General features: G+C 38.0%; 1 protein-coding gene across 1 annotated transcript; it reads right to left on the minus strand.

Moving 5' to 3' along the window:
• Positions 1-10,689: 10,689 nt before the first annotated feature.
• On the minus strand, positions 10,690-19,828 carry LOC134623348 (NLR family CARD domain-containing protein 3-like). Its single transcript, XM_065470181.1, has 9 exons — positions 19,821-19,828; positions 19,230-19,349; positions 18,730-18,852; positions 18,464-18,530; positions 17,276-17,538; positions 15,413-17,176; positions 15,151-15,324; positions 14,624-14,797; positions 10,690-10,714 (listed from the first exon to the last, which is right to left on the minus strand). Exons 1-9 carry the CDS (start codon positions 19,826-19,828, stop codon positions 10,690-10,692), a joined length of 2,718 nt encoding a protein of 905 aa, XP_065326253.1.
• Positions 19,829-22,191: the final 2,363 nt, after the last annotated feature.

The following is a 22,191-nucleotide window of genomic DNA, read 5'->3' on the forward strand; positions in this document are numbered from 1 at the left end:
ATACTACAGTTGTTTGTCACAAAATTGACCTTGGCACTCACCCATGCTGCGCTGTGTGTGGCTAATAGCCGTGGCTTTAAGGAGCTGAATTTCACTGACATTCAAAGGTCTCTGGCTGATTTAAAGCTAGTGTTCTCTTTCTGTGCAGATGCCCCTTAAAGTGGGCATGAAACACTACACATAAAAAGGCAAATGTACATTATGGATCCCTGCTCTCAAAAACTTATAAAGATGAATTTAAGAAATAAGTGTTTAAAGTTTTTAAAATAAGTTTAGCTCCAAGTTGTGCACCAATGGAAAATGTAACTGTTAGCTGTAATGTTCAGGTTTGTAAAACACTTTATAAATGACGACTGTGTGGAGGAGAGTCTGAGTGACTCAACCAACACTCAAGTGTTTCCTTGCTAAGCCAATAACAACAACAATATACACAAAAACACATTTGTGTCCTTTGATAACTATTTATAGTGTGTAATCTTTATCATGGTGTTAACTGTAGTCGGGCTTTCCTGAGTAATGTGATCATAAAATATAATTATGTAGTTACAGGATGAGTCTGGAATATTTCTGACATAAAACACAATTAAACATATTTACTTTGAACCTTTGATGCTAACAGCTAACTCACCAGGATAATACATCCAACAGTCAAATACCCGTTGTTGTGTTGTCAGTAAAAAAAAAAGAAGAAAAAAACTTCACACATCTCAGTGGCACTACCTGTGTGTGTGTGTGTGTCTTCTTACCTAACAAGGACGGGATTCTCCTGGGAGCTCCACTCTCTCCTGAACATACCTGACACAATCAACCACCTGCCATCATCTGTGGATCAGCTGGGACCTGACTTTCAGTCTTTGCCTGAGGGCGTCTGTAGGTGCCAGACGTCTGCTTTCTATTTTTATTTACGATTAAGTTCATGTTTGTTTTATAATTCATAGATTTGTTATGTAATTCATCTTTTCAGGATTAATAAATTTGAAAATGTATGTTGTGTTTACATAAAGTAATGATATGTCACTGCTTGGGATTAGAATCTAAAGGAGGTGCTTTAGTTTAAGTATGTAAGTGCAAAGGGCAGCTGGAAAAGCTGTGTGACTGGAAAGAGGAGAAGCATGGACAGAGAGGTTAGGAGTCTCATGGTTTTCTGACCGTGTGCAGGTAGTTCTGGATTTGGAACTGTCATGCTTATTTAGGAAGGAGTTCATTGTTATGTCTTCAGTTTGTAATAAATAAACAATCTTCAAGTCATAATGCAACTGGAAGCATTTCTTTGGAAATCAGGAACGCGCGTCAGCCATAGACCCTTTTTTGAACTTGGACTACTGGAAATTACCCTACAGTGTTCTAGTGGAGGACATTGCAGAGAGTGTTTGTGGCTGAGGAGGAGAGACGCGTTTGTGGAAACACAGGAGTTTATAATGCTTGGATGTGTGGAATCGACCCCCCTATGATTTTGTGAACTGGAAACTCTTGAACTGTGAATATCAAAAAGACTTTGTAAATAGCAAAATTCACCATCACTGTAAATTAAATCACTTAATTTGCACAACTGTGTTCTGCATTTGATTCCGGCCAGGCACAATATGACACAGCTCATGCAATATCTGCTGATTGCTAAATTCATTTGTCTAAAGCTACAAAGAGCAGCCCATCTCAGAGTCAGCTGATCACAACGTATTATGATTTTAAATGAGTTACAAATTATTTTTTAACTTCTTCGTAATTGATTCTTTTTCCCATTCAAATCAGGTGTTCCAATCACAGATGTTTAAAGTCCAGCATCTGCTTTTACAAACATTTGTGAAAGAATGTGCTGTTCTCAGGATCTCAGTGAATTGCTCCTAAAAATTCAACCCTCAACTGCTTGTGGTATTATAACAAACCTGAAGTAATTGGGAAAGACAGGAACTCAGCCAGTCAAATCAGGCCTTCTCGTCCAACATCAGTGTCTGACCTCACATATATGTGTCTGGAAGAATGTTCAAAAAGTCCCATAAACACTCCTAAACCTTGTGGAAAGCCGTCCCAGAAGAGTTAGTTACAAAGGGTGGACTGACATCATACTAAACCTTGTGGATTAAGAATGGGATGTCCCTCAGTTTTATATGTGTGTGAAGGCAGTTGAGCAAATACTTTTGGTAATACAGAGTATGTATCAACATACGCAGTTTAAGTGCTGACTCATGTCAGGTTAGTATGACCCCATATGGAAAAGATATATATAAATCTTATAAAGTTTGTATCTGTCTTGTGTGAAACTTGTATGAAAAGCAAGAGTGAAAACAGATATAAGATCCCTTGAAAAATTATATAAATGAAACTTGTATGTTTTGGATACTTACTAAAACAATATATGAAAGTAATGAGAAAGTGGCCACTTTCATGAGTATATCATATAAGTTTTTACTATTTCTTTTCCATATGGGACTGTAGTACTCTAACTTGCATTACTTACCAAAATTACACCTGACAATAATTACACATGTGATCAAGCACTTGTCACACACAGTTTGAGTTAGACTGATGACTCAGGTTTGATTTGGTAGAAGATGAACTGAACAGGTGTTCAAAAGGACCTATTTTGTGAACTATAGGGTTGTTTTGATTGCATGAGGACGCTCTGTGACTACTTTCTGGAAGTCTGAGAAAAGTCACTTGGATAGAAAGAGTTCCACCTGAAAGGGTCCAAGAGGAAGCCATGATCTACAGGAAAACATACAAAAATGTTTTTTTCCACATGCAAAAGTTCAGGGTCAGGTGAAATTAATGGCTGATTCATTTTTGTTGAATCCAAGCATTAAATAAACTATTTAATTTGTAATTAAAGTGAAAGCAAAGTGTTTCATAGGCATTTGTACTGTTGGTGAAGTGCTTATGAGAGCAGAGAAGGTTTGGGAAAAAGAGACTTAGAAACTCCTTTGACTCGGCCTTTTGTGAATCGATTAGAAGTTTTCACTGTTCACTAATCAGCCAAGTCAGTCACACCACTTTAAAGTGAGATCGTCTGTTGGGTTGTGACGTTGTCTCATTCAAAATTAAATCCGTGAGGTGAAAGTAGGTTTAAACACTTCCTGTGTTCATCTCAGAGAAAGGCCCTCACAATACCAAGAGCTTTGTAATCAGAAACAACTTCACATTCAACTAACGAACCACTAAGAGCATCGTGGTGCTTATATGGAAGAAGGTGATGTGTTTGTACCTTTTGTTTTTTGTGTTCCTGTTTCTAGAATGAAAGTTTGCTGGTATTTGCTGATATACGCAGGGTCTGACAATATTCTGCACACAATGAAGAGATTTTAGGAGAATACAAAAAGCTGCCATTACTTAGTTTTTACTGAGTTTATTTAAACCAACTAGTGAGGACCAACGAATTTCATTCAGTTTGTGTTGTTTGTATTGACTGAGGTTTGTGTAGCTGTTGTGACATTGATGTCTTGGAAGGAAACTACTTAGTTTTTGTGGTCTGGAGTCTATGGGGACTATTTCCTGTAGACTGTCTTCTTGGAGATGACTTAATATGTCCTGTGACTTATTAAAATGGAACCAGTTTCAGCACAAACAAACACAGAAATCTCAATGTCTTACTTGATCTAGAAGAACTTACAATACTGTTTTTTAAACTTGCTGTGAGTCTAAAAATTCTTAAACAATGCAGGAAGCAGTTTGTATGAAGAAATTAATCCCTGAATTTTTAAACTCAGCTTCCCCACTTTTTAACAAAACCACATTACTCCATCTTCATTACACAACACCAGCCCTCTGTTAGATATGCAATCAATTTAAAACTTTTATTGATTAGATTTGAAGCCTCGCACGGTCTCCTACTTTAGGATCCTAACTCAAGGGTTCAGGAAATGAGTTTAAGGGTCTGAGCTAACCTGCATAAATTCAGTCATTTTGTTTAAGTCACGTCTTAAAAAATAAATTCATGGGACTGCTCTCCCCAAGTTTATTTGAAGTTTGTTTCCTATAAAGCATCCCACACCAACAATCCCATGCCAGCCATCTGAACTCAAAAGTTGGTGTCTCAGGTTGGAGTAGATGTGCAAAGAAAAAAGAAATCAAAACACAGACACTTGTATGTTCAAAGTTTAAACGAGAACATTGAACCTATCCAGTCCACTGAATCCAGAGTAGTATTTGCTGTAGTATAAAGTCACAAGGTGGCGCTATTTTACCAAATAAAACGGGAAACACTAAAGTCTGTTAACTCTCAGACTCTTCCACTGACTGTCAGTCAGTAAATACAACAAAAGCATCTTGGAGTGAGAGCTGATAATGTTAATTCCATAAACATGTTGTGTATATCACAGTGTAAGTTTTAAACATCATAAGTCAGCAGGTTATTATAATATACAAAAAGCAATATTATAAATGAGTTTACTTCAAGCTCACAGCCATCATTCAGTAGTTGCTTAAATTAAATTAAATTTCTTATTCTGTTTTTATGCAGACTTTGCCATCAGTCTATATATTAAACAGCTTACAGAGCTCCAAATTACAACAAGAGAGTGTTATCTATTATCACATGCTATTTCATCTCCTTCCTGATGTACCTGGTGCGTCTCCTCCAGCCCCATGCTGTGCAGCCAATTGTTTTTGTTTACGTCATTATTTCCTGCATCTACACCTATGATGAATATTCAGAGGTGAGGCTGCCGGAGACTGGTGCCACCAGGCCCTGTGACCACCACCAGTAGACAACGGGTGAAGTGTCTTGCCCAAGGACACAACAACCGAGACTGTCCGAGCCGGGGCTTGAACCGGCAACCTTCCGATTATAAGACAAACTGCCAACTCTTGAGCCACGATCGCCCCGAATAAACAATGGAGAGAAAACTGAAACTCTATCAGGTGCTTCCTGGCTTGTTTTGATTGCTTCATTTAACTCAGTCACTACTTGTTGAAAACCGGTTATTTAAATTCAGGTTGTCCTACACTGAAACATCAGTAACTGCTCATGGCAACTGTCAGCAAACCAGTAAGCCCGTTCCTGATTATATCATTAAACTGGATCACACCCTCTGACTCATCATCTAAACAGATTTATTTGTTGATTATGTTAAATTTCACTGTCAGTAAGGAATTTTATAATTATATCTAATTAAAATGAATAATTCACAGAAATCATTGAAATAAATATTTGAAATTATGTTATTTTCTCCCAGGAAAAAAGTTTCACTTTTAGTTTGAAATTTGCTAGTATTTTTACATAAATTGTTATGGCTATACTAATTTAATAAACCAATTATGCAGTGGGTCCATCAGATCCTCCAACACTGGCTCAGTAAGAGCACAAGGGATAAATTCTTTTAAGAGTTATTGGTGACTTTCTGCCATCGATACGTCCTTCTCTCTGTAGATGCAGTAATTTGCCTTGATCTGAATTATGAGAAGGGGCTCTGCTTGCTTTAACATAGACTGTGCCATTTATTTTGTCTTGCTGTTGCTGAGGAACAGTGATGGGAATAACGGCGCTACTAATGCTGCTACTTTTTTGAGTAGCGAGTAATCTAACGAATTACTATTTTCATCGTTACAACGCCATTAGCATTACTAACAAGAAAATGCGGTGCGGATGTGTTACTATTTTTCAACACACACACGGTTGAAGCAGTCTTCCGCTTACTGGGAGGTAGGTGGGCAAAACAATCGCACAAGTGCTGCTGATTGGCTGAGTAAGAATAAGGTAGTAAACCAATCAGAGGTAGATTTGGACGGATGTTCACATACAAACAGACAGCACAGTAACAGAAGTCATGGAGAGCCCGGATAATTCGAAGGTAGCATTTTTTAAGTGGAGGTACAGACATTATTTTCCACTCAAAGAGATAAAAGGCAAGAATCTGTATGTGAAATGTAACCTGTGCACTGGAACAAAGTGCCTTTCCACATCAGTTACAAGCAATTCAAATCTTACGAAGCACCTCTCAACGTCACATGCTTCAACAAAACTGGTCGCCAAGATTGACGTGTAGCAGGAGCAGCTCAAACCCAGGTGAGGCTCACATGAGCTCAGCGAGCGATGGAGATGGAGAGACGCAATCCAAGCAGTCTAAGCTTGACAAACATCTGTAACTGTGACACAGACTGAATTAAACAAATTGATAGTCAGGTATGTCGTTGAGAACATGCTGCCTTTATCAACAGTCGAGTCGGATTCCTTCAAGTCTCTTATTGCCAAGATACCAGCAAGAGGAGGGGTCGGCCCGCCATGCAGAAAGACTTCTTCCAAATACATTGACACCGAGTATGCTAAAATGAATGTCGAGCTCAAAAAGACATTTAATGAGTTAGAATACGTCTCTACTACATCAGATATCTGGACTGCATATAATAAAAGCTGTCTTGGTGTAACAGTACATTGGATAAATCCACACAGCATACAGAGAGAGAAAGCAGCACTGGCATGCAGAAGATTCAAGGGTCACCATACGTATGATAATATTGCTGTTGAGTTGGACAACATTCACTTACACTATGGCATATCCCTCAAAATAACATCAACTGTGATGGACAATGGCTCTAATTTTGTCAAGGCCTTCAAAAAGTACCAGCCAGTTGAGGAGGAAGACTCTGAGAATGATGAGGACGAGGTAACTTTTACAAACATGAATGATGCCTTAAAAAACAGTGTTGGTGATGATAATGACAACGATGATAATGTAGGTGTGAAGATCACTTGCCGCCACACCACAGATGTGCATCACACACATTACAGTTTTTGCCCGTTGCTTGAACACATTTTGCAAAACTTCGCTCATTGTGCCAAAACTCTACACACAAGTAAACATGACACAACACTGGGAAATATACCATTCACATTTGTGCCAAATTGAAACTCTACTCTCAAAACCTAAACTCTGCTATCAAAACCTAACATGCCTTTGTCAAAATGTAACTCTGTTGACAAAATGACACATACTTGCATCATATGCAAACACTTTCAGATCAGGGGGAACACACTAGTCTACTTTATATAAAACACTGCAGTCTTTGATTTCATTGTTTATTCAGAAGGCACATTTTCAAACAACCAAAAAAGCAAATAGGCCTACTCAATATTGTACATTGCAGCACTGTACATTGCAGTACCATGAAGTCAGATAAAGCAAAAAACAAAAACAAAACCATAATACAGTAATAGGAAAAACACTATCATGTAAACACAAAAAATCATGACAATTGTGCATACGTGGGCTCATGGATCCCGCCGTCTGTTGGCGTCCTCCCCCAGAAGGTCTTCGAGTCATTCTAGAGACATACAACCACTTATTGTCATAGGTTTGCTTATTTTTCTTACAGTACTTTACTGTATATACTGTATCATCCACTGTACAACACTGTACTTCAATATAACTAATCATGGTATGTTTCACAAAAACTACCACTTTGGCTGCAAAAGGAGCATTAGCACCCTGCAATACCCTGTACACTTGATATGGTAATGTGATATACTGTAGAACAGTGCGATAGAAACCATCTGAGTAGAGTAGAAGGTAGAGAGGTGACGACATACCTGTTTTCTAGTCTGAATGTTCGTATTACAGATGGCACTGTGAAGCGGCTTAGATGTGGGTGGACTCTCTGCCCAGCTTCCCACATGGTCAGGCCATGGTTGATGACATGGTCCACCAAAGTTGCTCTTATGTCATCACAAATATAGGTCCGTGCATGGCCTCTTCGACCTCCACCTCCTCTTCCTTCTCTTCCTCTTGCTCTCCCTCCATCCATGCTTGCAAAGTTCTTGAAATGGCTAAACTGAGGGATTTTTGTAGTTGGCTAATTGGTGTTCAGTTTTGCAAGTTAGTGCCTTCAGGTGTGTATTTGAGTGGTTGCAATTACCCGATGTGTTTCGTATTTTGGATACATGTGTTTTCCAAATGGCACCCTGAAATTTCATTTTAGAACGAAGTGTCTTATGTATGAAATAGAGTGTAGTATGCAGGACCATGTGTGTTGCATAAAGGAGTAAGTGTGTTGCATAATTGCAACTAGAGTGCAAAGCAGCGCTTTTGTTTAAGGTATGGGTACATGTGTTTGAGGTATGGTAACAAAAGCTTCAAGTTGTGTTACTTTAGTCTAAGCATGGGTTTATAGTGTTCAAGCAACGGGCAAAAACTGTAAATGCACAGCACAGTGCACCTTTGTGACACACATTCAGTTCAGTTCTATTTTATTTCTACAGCAACATAACATAAAAAAGTCTCAAGATGTTTTAGATTGTAAGACAAAGAACCTACAATAACATAGAGAATGCACCAACAATCAGATGACCAGGTAACAGTGGGAAGGAAAAATTTCCTTTTAAGTTTCTGCTGCAACTTGTTGGGGAAGAGAGCCAGAGATTAATCGTCGCTAATGATTAAATGGATAGAGGTGTGTAAACACATAGTGAGGGAAAAATTCAAGTAAAGAAGAAACACTTCGTGCATCATGGGAAGCCCCCAGCAGCCTAGACCTATGGCAGCATAATTAAGAAAGGATTCAGGGTCACCTGATCACAAGCAGGAAAAACTTAAGCTTAGAACCTTCCTCTTTTGCCACCTTCAAGCACCTGGAGTAATTATGCACCTATTCCTGATGTCCTCGTTTGTGGATGCTTAAGATAGTGGCAGACCTTTAGTATGTGTGGGACTGATGACGCTGTCCTACTTGCCTTTGTGAGAAATACTTAGCGTAGCTCCAGTTTCCCTGTATGCAGATTCTGTTGGGGATTCTGGAAAGCAATGACCTGATTGTGTTTTTGGGAGAGAAGCTGTGGATCTGAGTTGATTTGTCAAATTGTTTGGAGGCCCAGGACCTTAACTTGTTGATCTGTTTGAATTGTGCATCACTGTAAATAAATACTCTGAACTCTTTGAGCAAGTCTTGCATTTGAGTCCTTTGTGACCTGTAATCCATGACAAAAAGAGTGAAAGCAAATCCTGTCTGCTGCTACCAGTATTGAGGCCCAATGCCATCTTAGCTTTGGACTTTATGCTCTCTCATCAGCACTTTGCACTTGAGTGAAGGTATTTTTAAGGTAGGATTCACAGTGGTTTCCTTGTCCTATGTGCTACTGAGACTGCTCCCCTGAGCTACTGTGCTGTCACTCTGTCTCCAGTTGCTGTAGTCCCTGCTGTCACTGTTTTATTCAAGAGCCAGTTTACTATTGGTGTCTCTGACCTTAAAGCCGAGTACACAGGTATCTTAGAACCCAGTCGTTGCTTGGCTTTGGTCTGTGGCTCCACTGCAGAGAACTGTGGTGAATGAAACCACAACAGTTATAGAGCAAGATATTGTTTCTCCACCTCACCCACTCTCTGACTATTTAAGAAGATGTTGGCTTGGCACTCTCACTGCAGCTATAAAACTGTCACTGCAGCTATAAAACTGTCATACTGTGGAGGGAGCAGGTTAGGAGCCAAATGCAAAGCTGCAGAGTTCACAAACAAAACAAAAGCCAATTCATTGGCTGATATAAATCAAAATCAGAGTCCAAATTATAAAATTAACACAAATCCAGGAAGTAAAGGAAGCCAAGCATACAAGCAGGTAAACAGTACAACACAACAAAGAACACATGAAAGAGCACACTGAGCTAACAAAGCGAGGATGTAAAACAACACCACAACCAGTAAACTGAGAACATCTTTACAAAGAACCACAACAACAGATGACCTAAAATACAAAACTCCAGAATCACATTTACAGAGGACACACACACACAAAAAAACTATAAAAAATAACAAGTAACAAAAAGTACTTAAAAGTAAAAATTAAAATGCCAGGATACACTTGATGAACTTTTTTTATTTTAATTATCAGTTGAAGCTGGTAGTTCATGTAGTTTTGTGTAGTCAGTGTAATAATCATCATTTAACTGTTTACACCCACACAGCAACAGGCTAACAGTCCAGTTTAACATCTACAGACCTGCTGCTTTTGGTCACACTGCACCTGCTTTGGATGTTATCAGTCCATACAACGGGCTTTATAAGTCAGACTGTTTTCACTGATGATGAGAGACGAACAAGAAAGTTAAAGATCCAAAACAACAAAGATGAGCTGCAGTTTAGTTTGTATCAGTGTCAAAGTCTCCATTTGGTGATTAATTACTTGGTTATTATTGTGATATGTAGGCTGACAGGCAGAGACACATGCAGACGAGTCAGTGGTGTAAAATAACATGGATCCATATTTTATTAGACTTTAAACACAGTTATACAGAGTGTCTCCACCTCACTTCACTCTTATTTAGACACAATAACAAAACCTTGACTTGGGTCATCATGTCTCATCACATGTTCCTGGGATCTGTACTATGAAGCTCGTTCCTCATACCTGGGACATCTTTCTGCTTTGTGCCTTCACTTCTCCAGCACTGACGACAACATTTGTTCCAATTTTGTTTCAATTTCCACCAAAATTAAATCAGCTCCAGCTTTGCTTTTATCCACCATCAAGCAAACTTTGACATCTTTCAAAAATGTGGACACAACAGGATGCAGCATGTACAGCACAAAAGTGACTGCACTGAAGTTTCACTTTTGTTTGGTATTATTTCTTTAAATGTCTTAAAGTAGCATCGGAGTTTAATATGGAACAAGTGGTTAATGAAACAGAGATATGAAAAAGTGAAAAAAGGTGGAGCTGAAAAGCTGAAATGAAAGTGGGGAAGAAAAAGAATCGGTAAAATGTGTGAGTCTACTCGGCATCGTAGCAGCTGCACCTTCAACAGAAGGACCAGAAACAGTGCCAAAAATAACAAGTCTGACTTTTTCTCCCCGTCCACCTTCTGTGACAACAGAGCTCTCTGCAGGCAGATGGAAATATCCCACAGAGCGAAAGCGCTCCCCAGGCTGCTAAACATGTCACAAATAGAAGGTGGACTTCATATGTATCCAAATGCAATTAACTTTTTTGAATTTTGAATTTAAATATCCAATAAATGGCAAGATGCCTTGTTTGTTTCAGGATTGATTGTCTGATATAATAAGTGGTTTTGTTTGGAGTTGTTCAGGAATTGTCTGTGTCACCGTTTCACCGAAAGTGATCAAGATGTGACAATAGCCAAATTGTCCAGCAGGTGCCACTGTGGAGATGGTTTCAGATTGTTTCAAACCATCATCAAAAGCACAAATGCTTCAAATGTTTCATGAAGCGTCGCTTTGCTCATCACTAGCATAGTGACAACTTCACAGGAAGTCCGTATCTCAGCATTTTCATAGTTATGTCACAGTTTAGCTGGAGGTGGAGTCAAAACCCAGACTTGAAGGTGAACTTTATAAACTGAGAAACTGAGCTTTCTTTTGGGGCAGCAGAAAAACCACATTTACTCCCAACTAAGGGTTTAAATGCACCCAATGCAGAGAAGAGTCACACTGACACATTCAGACAGTTTAAGAAGCACTTGGAGTAAAATGTATTTAACAAAAATACCTTCCGATAAACAATTTTTGTAATAAGCATGAATATTTTACATGTTTATCTGAGCGTCATTATTATAAAAGTACTCAGATAATCTGGACTAATATTAATGAAAGAGATAAACTTTTTTGTACTTAATCACGACTCAGTGAAGGACTATAAGGCAGAGAAAAACACAAAGGATGCAGATGTATTGCAGTGATTAACATCATCAAAATAATAAAAAAACACCAAAAGACCGAAAACAAATTTTGAAATGATCTCTGCCGGCTCAGTCCAACGAAGCGAGTCCTCAAAATTGTGTACAATTGTTGTACTTGAGCAAACAAATTGTTCACAAGTACACTGCAGTCGTGCAAACCTACCAGGAGAAAGAAAGAAATCTTAAAAAAACAAAATTATCAGCAATAATTATTTGAAAGGGAAGTGACTGGAATAAATATGAACATAAGTATAACTATAAGTATACAGGCTTAGCATTCACATTCAGATCACATGTATCACAGCACCACCAACACTAAACACAACCATCACAGTGATATTATCTGATTTTTTCTTTCATTTTCATTTTATGTGCACATTTTATTTGTGTGTAAATGTATTGCTAGGCAACCAGTAGTGTTATTTTACACGGATTTCACCAGGGTCAAAATAATTCTGATGTAATAATTCTGATGGTTCTAGATGTACGTGGTCATACTTTTTCCACTATGTAATGAACAAATCTATTATAGCAAAGTTGTGATATATGAGATGATGGGACTTCTTCTAACAGATTTTTAAATTGGTGATGGGTAAAAAAGATCTCCTTGGTAGTTTAGTGTTAACAGAGCCAAACTTTTACATTTGCCTGTCAGTGGAAAATGAGGTCATCATCAGAATCAGTCAGCATCAGCAGGGTATTCGAATTACAGGAAGATTTTTCTGTTTTTTTTTCTGTTTTCATTATCAAATCTGATGTTCTTCATCGCAGCACAGTATCTGTGTTAACTATCTAATGCTAGTTAACACAAATAAAGAACAACCTGACTCCTGAAGCCAAATTCTGTTTCAAGTAGATCAATAATTCAATTAATCTAAACTCCCTCCAGCTCTGGTGAATTTGATTTTGCACCAAATATTAATTTAAATGTTTTACATAAAATGTAAAACAGAATACAACATGATGCAAATACTTCTAATCAATCAAAAACACACTTACATTTCATTAGCTCTGGTCTCATCCACTGGTCTCCTTGAGGCTCCACACTGAAATGAACACATCATCTTTTAGTGTGAAAACATGGCCTTCTTCATCTCTTTCTCTTTTCATCATCACGTAAATATACTGAATATGTTGTGTGTTCAAAATCAGCTGTCCAAGTGTTTGTAAATGTGTTCCATGTTTTCTTCCCCTGTCTCATCAATTTGTGTTTGTTTAGCTGTGTTTCCCCGTGTGTGTCCACTCAGCACTATTGTCTGTGTCTCACTCTGCTCTTTGTTGCCCCCTCCCTCATTGTTCATTTAACCTCTGTCGGTCTGTTCGGTATAAAGTCAGGTTGTTCCTGTTATTGTTTTTGTTTAGTTGCTTAGGTTATTTCCAGCCTCATTAAAGCTGTTAGTAACATCTGTCTAGTGAGTCCTGCATGCAGGGTCCACTCTCTGCTCACCTTATGTCCTCTTTACATGACAGAGTGAGGATGAAATCACTTGATGCTACAGATAAAATTTTTAGAAACATTTTCATAACTTTCATAACATAAAAACTAGAGAACAGACAAGGTCAGAGCTGAAAAATTCTACCTGTTTTATTTTCTCATTGAAAGCAGAGGTGGTAGGGATGGGTATCGAAAACCGGTTCTTGTTGAGAACCGGTTCCCACTGTTTCAATTCCTTGGAATCGTTTGCCATTTTTGCAAACGATTCCCTTATCGATTCCAGTCGCCCCGAATGACGTCACCATGTTGCGGAGCGTCATTTACCTGGCAGGAAACACGGCGGCTCAAACGCCCAAAAGTTTGTTTATACTTTACGAGAACGGATGACAACAGGGCAACTTGCAATACTTGCAAAGTAGGTATTTCATTTAAGGGAGGAAACACTACGAATATGCAAAAGCATTTGCTCACAAAACACGCGATGACCTTAAATGAATGTCGTGTTTTTAATTCCGCTCCGGACTCGTGAATCTGAACCCAGCAGCAGCGGTAATGTTTGCACGTCCTCTCCCGTTAATGCGGCAGGTAAATAATCAACTAACAGTGCATATTATGTTAGCGCGATCTGCTTTATTACAAAACCTGCCATTACTGTGCATTTAGGTGACCGTGATTAGAGAGACAGACAGAGTCTGGCTGGCTCAGATGCTGGCAGTTCTCGCTGCAGCATCGGTAGCGTCTCCTTTCAGGCCAGGATGAATGTCACCGACCAGTGACTAAGTTTGTGGTCAAAGCCTTGCACCCATTTGTCACAGCAGATGCCCCCGATTTTCGGTAAGTGAAGGTGTTTAATTGTAGGCAGGGACATTACTGGATATTCTTGTGTAATTGCTACAGAATAATTTATGTTATACTACAGAAGAATATTTATTTTATTATTTTACATTTACATTTTTTTTTTCCTGGGGACCCTGTGACACCCCATTGAAGGCTGGTTCTCTTGAGATCGCACTGTTGGGTTTGTAAGGCCATGTTACTCCTGAATTTCAATCTTGTTCAAAGAGAAGATAAAAACAAATTTCTAAGCTTATCGACCTCAGTGTTCTCCTTTTTCAAAAGAATCGATAAGAGAATCGATAAAGAATCGAATCGTTAAACAGAATCGAAAATGGAATCGGAATCGTTAAAATCTTATCAATACCCATCCCTAAGAGGTGGTTACTTTTGAGATAAAGTAATGTATTTAAAAGTGTAATGCACCATGCTCTCCCTCTCTGTTGATACAAGTCACTGGAGCTCACCCAGTAGTAGAACCAGCATATTCATATATGTCCCCTGTAATGTACATTTGTTTTTGGTCTATATTTTTTTACTTATTTGAGCTACCTTACTAAGTCCTGATATACTAAATAGAAGACATCCTATGCTTTCCATTGATATCTCATGTGCTTGGGTGAACTATTATTACTGGCCATCAGGTCAATAGTTACAAAAAACCCTTAAATCACATCAAGTAAATATCTGTTCTTCCTTATAATATGTTGAAGAAAAAAAAATATTTTCTCTTTTCCTACCAGAGTATGTCGAGTTTCACATGTGGATCCTCCTTTAGAGCAGAAAAAAGCCTAATTCCTGAGTTTCCTGGGTGATTATAGCTCAAGTCCAGCTCTTTCAAATAGGAGGGATTGGAGTGCAGAGCTGTGGCCAGAGAGGTGAAGCCTGTTCCTGTGATCTGACAGCCTGACAGCCTTCAAACATACAGCATGTCACATCACTGTAATGAAGTCAATGACGTGCATGCAGTACATTGAATTTGATGATGTACATGCAGTCAAACAGATTCTGATTTCAGTTAAAGTTGTTAAAAAAACAATCAAACTGGCTTTTGTGAACTCACTTGACTTTCTGTCTTTTTTGCTATGATGGACAATCATAAATAAAGTCATATTTTTCTGATTTATGAAGTGTGTGCATGTTTCACTTCTACTCTACTGCTTTCTTTCAGAGCTTACACCAGAACAGAAACAACATGTTAACATCTATAAAATAATGACAGTTGTTGTGAAATATCCAAATCTCCTGAAACAAAGCATCAGCTAACCTGAGAGTTTCCAGCATACAGTGTGGACTCCCAAGTCCAACACAAAGCAGCTTCACTCCTGAATCCCAGAGGTTGTTGTTACTCATGTCCAGCTCTCTCAGTCTGGAGGACTGGGAACTTAGAATTGAGGAAAGAGCCTCACAGCTTCTCTCTGTGAGTTTACAGCCGCTTAACCTAGAAACATAAATATCAGTGTACTCTCCAAAGTCTTCAAAGAAAAGCTTTAAAGCGAACTCTTGCCAGGATTAAACTGGATACTTACTGGGCTTTCTTACAGGCTTTGACCACTGGCAGCAGCTGCAGAAGAGCCTCTTCTGAAGCTGAATATTTCCTCAAGTCAAACTCATCCACACCTGTTTCTGATGACAGTAAGATGAAGACCAGAGCTGACCACTGAGCAGGAGAGAGATTAACTTTAGACAGTTGTCCTGAACTCAGGTGATGCTGGACCTCCTTCACTATAGAGTCATCATTCAATTCAATCAAACAATGGAGAAGATTGATGCTTTTCTCTCTCGAGAGAGTGTCATTCATTCTTTCTTTAATGTACTGGACTGTTGTCTTATTTATCTGTGAGCTGTTTCCTGTTTGTGTGAGCAGGCCTTGTAGGAGATCCTGATTGGATGACATCGAAAGACCAAGGAGGAACCGGAGAAACAAGTCCAGATGTCCATTTGGACTTTTTAAGGCCTTGTCCACAGCACTCTGGTAGAACTGTCTTACTGAAAATCTGTCAGTCTGCACTGATGCCATTTGTTCTTCCAGCAGGTTGATACCAGAGTTGGTGAAGGTCAGATGGACATGAAGAGCTGCCAGAAACTCCTGAATGCTCAGATGGACGAAACAGAACACCTTCTCTTGGAACACTCCTCTGTCTTCTTTAAAAATCTGTGTGAACACTCCTGAGTACACTGAGGCCTCTCTGACATTAATGCCACACTCTGCCAGGTCTGATTCATAGAAGATCAGGTTTCCTTTCTGCTGCTGCTCAAACGCCAGTTTCCCCAGTGCTTCAATCATCTTCCTGTTCTCTGGACTCCAGAGAGGATCTGTCTCAGCTCCTCCATCATACTTGATGTTCTTCACTTTGGTCTGAACCACCAGGAAGTGAATGTACATCTCAGTCAGGGTCTTGGGCAGCTTTCCTCCATCCTGTTTGGTTTTTAACAAACTCTCTAGAACTGTAGCAGTGATCCAGCAGAAGATTGGGATGTGACACATGATGTGGAGGCTTCGTGATGTCTTGATGTGAGAGATTATGGTGTTGGCCTCTTCCTTGTCTCTGAGTCTCTTCTTAAAGTACTCTTCCTTCTGTCGGTCAGTGAACCCTCTGATCTCTGTAACCATGTCTATATAGTCAGCAGGGATCTGATTGGCTGCTGCAGGTCGTGTGGTTATCCAGATGTGAGCAGAAGGAAGCAACTTTCCCCTGATGAGGTTTGTCAGCAGCACATCCACTGATGTGGACTCTGTAACATCAGTGAGGATCTCAGTGATGTGGAAGTTCAGAGGAAGTCGACACTCATCCAGACCATCAAAGATGAACACAACTTTGAACTTTTCAAATTTACAGATTCCTGCTTCTTTGATTTCAGTGAAGAAGTGATGAATAAGTCCCACTAAGCTGAACTTTGTATCCTTCAGCAGATTCAGCTCTCTGAATGGGAATGGAAAAATGAACTGGATGTCCTGGTTGGTCTTGTCTTCAGCCCAGTCCAGAGTGAACTTTTGTGTCAGGAATGTTTTCCCGATGCCAGCCACTCCTTTGGTCAGAACTGTTCTGATTGGTTTGTTTCTTCCAGTCGAAGCTTTAAAGATGTCTTCACACCTGATTGTTGTTTCTGGTCTGTCTGGTTTCCAGGAAAACATTTCAATCTGTCTGACCTCATGTTCAGTGTTGACCTCTCCGGTCCCTCCCTCTGTGATGCAGAGCTCTGTGTAGATCTCATTTAGAGTGGTTCGGGTTCCTGGTTTAGCGATCCCCTCAGAGACACACTGGAACTTCTTCTTTAGGTTACATTTAAATGTTTTCTCACAAAGTGGATCAGGACTTTCTACAGGAAAGCACCAGAAACACGTTAATATCTTAGAAAATATGACAATTTCATTCCTGTAAAGACTGAATTTATGAAGAGAAATCCTCTCACTGCTCTGCAGACAGTCAGCCAGCTGCTCTTGTTTCATTATTCTCAGGAAGTTAAGTGCAAGTTTCAGAAATGCCTCTCTGCTGCTCCTTCTCTGCTTCTCTTCCTCACTGTCCAACACCTCCTCTTCATCCCTCTGACACTCTGAATAATCTGGATTCAGATCATTCTGCATCTTCTTTAGCTCGTTCTTCACAAAAGTGATGATGTTTTCCTCCAGCATCTGGAAAATAAATGACACAATCTTAATTCATGAAAAATCAGATTTTCATAGTAAAAATAATATTTTTACAGATATATTTTGTGCTTTTTTTTCAATTGAACTAAAAAAGAGTAGAAAAATAAGTAACAATTTAAAACAAAATTTAAAACAAACTCCCATTAGAGAAAAAAACAAAAATGAATAAAATAAAAAAAAATAGAATATCAACATCTCATTGTTTTGTAACATTACTGGAAAATTTTTCTTCAAATACTTTTCCTTACAACATTCTGAATAGCTCTCTTTGTCATTTCTAAAAAAAAAATAGATAATAATAAATTATTACATATACATTTATATAAATGGCCTCACATATGACTGTATACACAGGAGTTCATGAAAGCCTGTTTTGATCCCTCAATTTTATCTCTACAGTATAAATTTTATCAATCTGTTGCCACAGTTCATGATATTAGAAACAATCAGATTTTTGTAAAATTTCAATCTGCCTTCTGTTTGTATCATAATCCTGAGATTGCTTTGATCAAGGTCTCAATGATCTGTTGCTCTCTCCTGGCTCTGGGCTCTACTCTGTCTTTATTCTGCTTGATCTGAGCTCATTTCGATATTTTAATCAGCTGTTCCAAAATGAATATTTAGCTTTCCACAACTGCTAATGGTTTTATCAAATCCTTTTCAGGATTTAACAATGTGTGTGGTTTTCTTTCTTGCTCATTCTTTTGCATTTTAAATTGTTTTTAATTTGCACTGTTACTTTTCTTATTGTTCAGCACTTTGAAACTTTGATTTAACAAGAATTCACTGTTGAATTATGAGTTGAATTTTGCCATTATTATATGACGACTATTGGATTGCTTTTCCTGTCAGACGCTTTAATATCGTTGATACTGTAAAAAGTGCACATTTAAAATAATTAAAAAACAGAGTTTGGTGTACATGTACAAACCTTAAATACTGAGTCCAAATCAGTTTGATTCTGAAGACTTGAAACATCTGAACTCTCCTGATCAGCTCTGTGGAGACATCATGAAGAAACTGTAACCATTGTGTACAAAAATACAAGATGATTTTCTTTGAATATTTTATTACTAAGTTGATTTAGCTTGATTCCTTTAAAATGATTACACTGATCACTAAATTAAGAGCCTTGGCGTATGAGACCTAAGGGCAGTTGTATTAACAGTAATAAGGTAAATTTGACATTTTTCTTACTCCTCAGCAGCAACAGATTTTGTTCCTTTAAAGTAGATTAAGTCATCCTTTGACCGATCACTCTTCAAAGACAGACATGTGGGTCCAGGATCAGCTTCAGGAGCATCTGGTGTCTCACTGATCCTGGTGAACAGAGAAAAAGATCATAAGAGAGAAAAAAAAAATATTTTTAGCGATCAGATACAAAAGCTGCTCGATAGACTAAGAACTCGTCACAAGAATAACATTACAGTAAGTCTATAAAGGTTGAAGCTCTTCTCTCTTTAGGACGTTAACTCAGCTGCCTTTTGTTCTTTTTATTACCACATATTTAATGATAATAATAATAATAATAATAATAATAATAATAATAATAATAATAATAATAATAATAATAATAATAAGAAGAAGAAGAAGAAGAAGAAGAAGAAGAAGAAGAAGAAGAACTCTCACTTATTATAAATGGAAGGCAAGTTGAAGTGGACAACTGTAAGATATGTTTAACATTCAGCAACTCTTACTTCTCATCAGGAGACACTTCCCTGTTTTTAAAGTCGGGACGGACTTCCTGTGGACTGGATCTCTTCCTCATAGTCACAGAGCTGAGTCCAGGCTCAGGCTCAGGTTTGGGAGAGTCTGGTCTGAGGAGTGAGGGAAAACATCTGGTAGAGGAATATATATAACAACAAGCCTATAAAGTCTGAAGCTCTTCACACTAAATCTTCACACGATATTTGTTCTCTTTAGTCTGTCTAGTTTTAAACTGTTACATTTCACGGTGTCTAAATATCGTCTTTGCAGTTTTCAGAGTTTTGTCTCCTTTCAGATGAGATGGATCAGTTACTGTCATGTCGACTGGATCTCAATGAGTCGCTGTAGTACAACAATTTATCATTACAGCTGCAGATTTTTTATTATGTTTGTGTTAAATGAAACACAATAAAAGTGTTTAGTGTTTGTTAACAGTGCTGGGTTAAAATAAACTGATAACATATGAAATAAGAGACGATAATCTGCAAGACAGATGTGTTGTATAGTTACTGCATGAAGGAAATATTTTCTGTATTTGTTCTTGGAGCAGTGAATCTAATGTGAGGTGTTGAGTGTGATACCTTTCCATGTTCATCAAAACCAGCAGTCACCTGATGAAAGAGAAAAGTGAGAATAATTCTGCTTCATTTCTGTTTATTGAGATTTCTGATTGATATAAAGGTACTGATGTGTTTAATATAATATAATATAATATAATATAATATAATATAATATAATATAATATAATATAATATAATATAATATAATTGTCAAATAAGAGATCTGGAGTAATACGTTCAAAAGGCTAAATTTTACATAACCGTCTTTCTTGTTCTGTGTAAAACAGTAAAGGTTAAACTTGTGAATAAAACTTGTGAATAAATATTTCATCTGTTTCATTGTTCTTACAGGTTCCTCCAGGCTTTAAAATTAACAGATTCAAAGAGACCTTTTCTCAGGACACTGAACTAAACCTGTTTAAATTAGCATTATTTTCTGTTCATTTGTCGGGTAACACCCACAGAATCAGATTCCTTTAAACTGAGATCTGGTCCAGACTTCCTGTAAAGATCCGTAAAGATGCTGAACACCATCACTCTGTCTGCCCCAGGATGTGACCTGTTCCTGTTTTGTTGTTGTTTTTCTATTAAGGCCTCTTTTTTCCACTCAGTGTTTGAAGAGTTTGAGACTGTTTAAAATATTTTTCTTTTATTCATTGATTATTCATTATGATTTAACTTTGATTTCATTAACACACTAACACTAGGAATCCTTCTTTACTTTAACTATTTCAACTTTTCCTTCAAATCTTTAACTAACCAAAGGGAAACTGCTTACTGTGTGTAACCACAGCAGGATTTAAAGGAACATCTTCAAATAATAATTTAATGAAAAAGTTGTCATACCCCAGAAATAAGAAATCGGTTTCATCTGCACATTCTTAATAGAAACATAAAATAAATTAAAGCTCCCCAAATGTCCACATTTAATGTGTTTTATACTGTAGCTCACTTCCTTGTTTTTCTCTTAGATACTAATAATTTGAATACAGGTGCTCACTGTACTGATGATTTTACATGCCTACACCGCTCGACTGGTTAGACAAGTTTATAGTATCACTACCCCTGAATTTCTTATCAAGTGAAATGTTTGAACTGCAAAATATTGATGATTTAGTTACATAAATGATGTGCAGCATATTAATCTATAATAACAGTTGTTTTAAGAACAGTACGAGTTTTGAATATCCTGTCCTGTTTCACTACCAGGACGGACTCAACTCTGTGAATCACAAACATGATAAATTACCAAGAGAGTTCATTAACCAGAGGCCATGGCATTATCGGGTTATGTCAAAGCACTTAAAACTATCATAATAACTCAAATAACTCATGTCTCAATATTCAAAAGACCAAATTCATGGTTCAGTCCAACCAACAGACACAGAGACAGTTCACAGGGTGTGGTCTCCCTCAGTCTTCTCTGTCCAGAGCAAAGGTTCTTAAATGTTCTGTGTCAGGGCCTCATTACAGAGGTGAACATTATCCTGTATAATCAATTGGTTTGGTCTTGGCTCAACTAACTAACTCAATTATTTAACCAGTTTCAACAGGAAGCATTCTGACCCATCATCCACTCTGCAGCAGGAAAGAAGACACAGAATTACAATGAAAGAAATGAAAAGATGAAATACATACGTCTGCTGTGTCTTCTTCTTTCACTCGGTACCTGTCTGTTTCATCAGCACCTACATTAAACTGGCACAAGTGTAGTTTCACTGCATATGCAAACACAGCTGCCACACCTGGCTTCCTGGGGTCAGATTACATCAGTTCTTTCCTCTTTCTGTGTTCACTTCAGCTTCAGTTCATTTCTCTCTTTGCGTTTGTTTTCAGTAATTTTGTAGAAACACAGAGTTATTAATTTGAGTGGCTTTATGAATGATGTTTGAAGGCAACAGTAAAAAATTGTTTAAGGCACCTTTGCATCAACACAGATTGGTGAAGCATTTGTGCCACATAGAGGACAAACGTATAGCAAAAGTGCTTTCGTGTGAATTTTAATCTGAAAGCAGAAAATATGATCCTGCGTATTCTAACTAAGATTAGTTCATATTTACAGAAAAACTTTAATCAGAGTACATGTATAAATGTAGCTGGGCAGCTACAGGCAGATGGAAAACCCATCACGAAGAGGAAGTGAGTGACGGCAGATGTAAAGATTAAATAGTGAAACAAATACTCCCGTGAATGTTGATTAGATGAAAATGTCTCAACATTACAAATATAAAAGGCATGTGTGTGTGTATATATATATATATATATATATATATATATTGAGGGAGAGAGGCAGGACAGTTCACCAGTCTGTCACAGGCCATCACAGAGAGACAGACAACCATTCACACTCACATTCACACCTATGGCCAATTTTAAATCAGTCTAACTCCAC

The sequence above is a fragment of the Pelmatolapia mariae genome, linkage group LG3_W (genome assembly GCF_036321145.2).
Source record: "Pelmatolapia mariae isolate MD_Pm_ZW linkage group LG3_W, Pm_UMD_F_2, whole genome shotgun sequence".
Classification (NCBI taxonomy): Eukaryota; Metazoa; Chordata; class Actinopteri; order Cichliformes; family Cichlidae; genus Pelmatolapia; species Pelmatolapia mariae.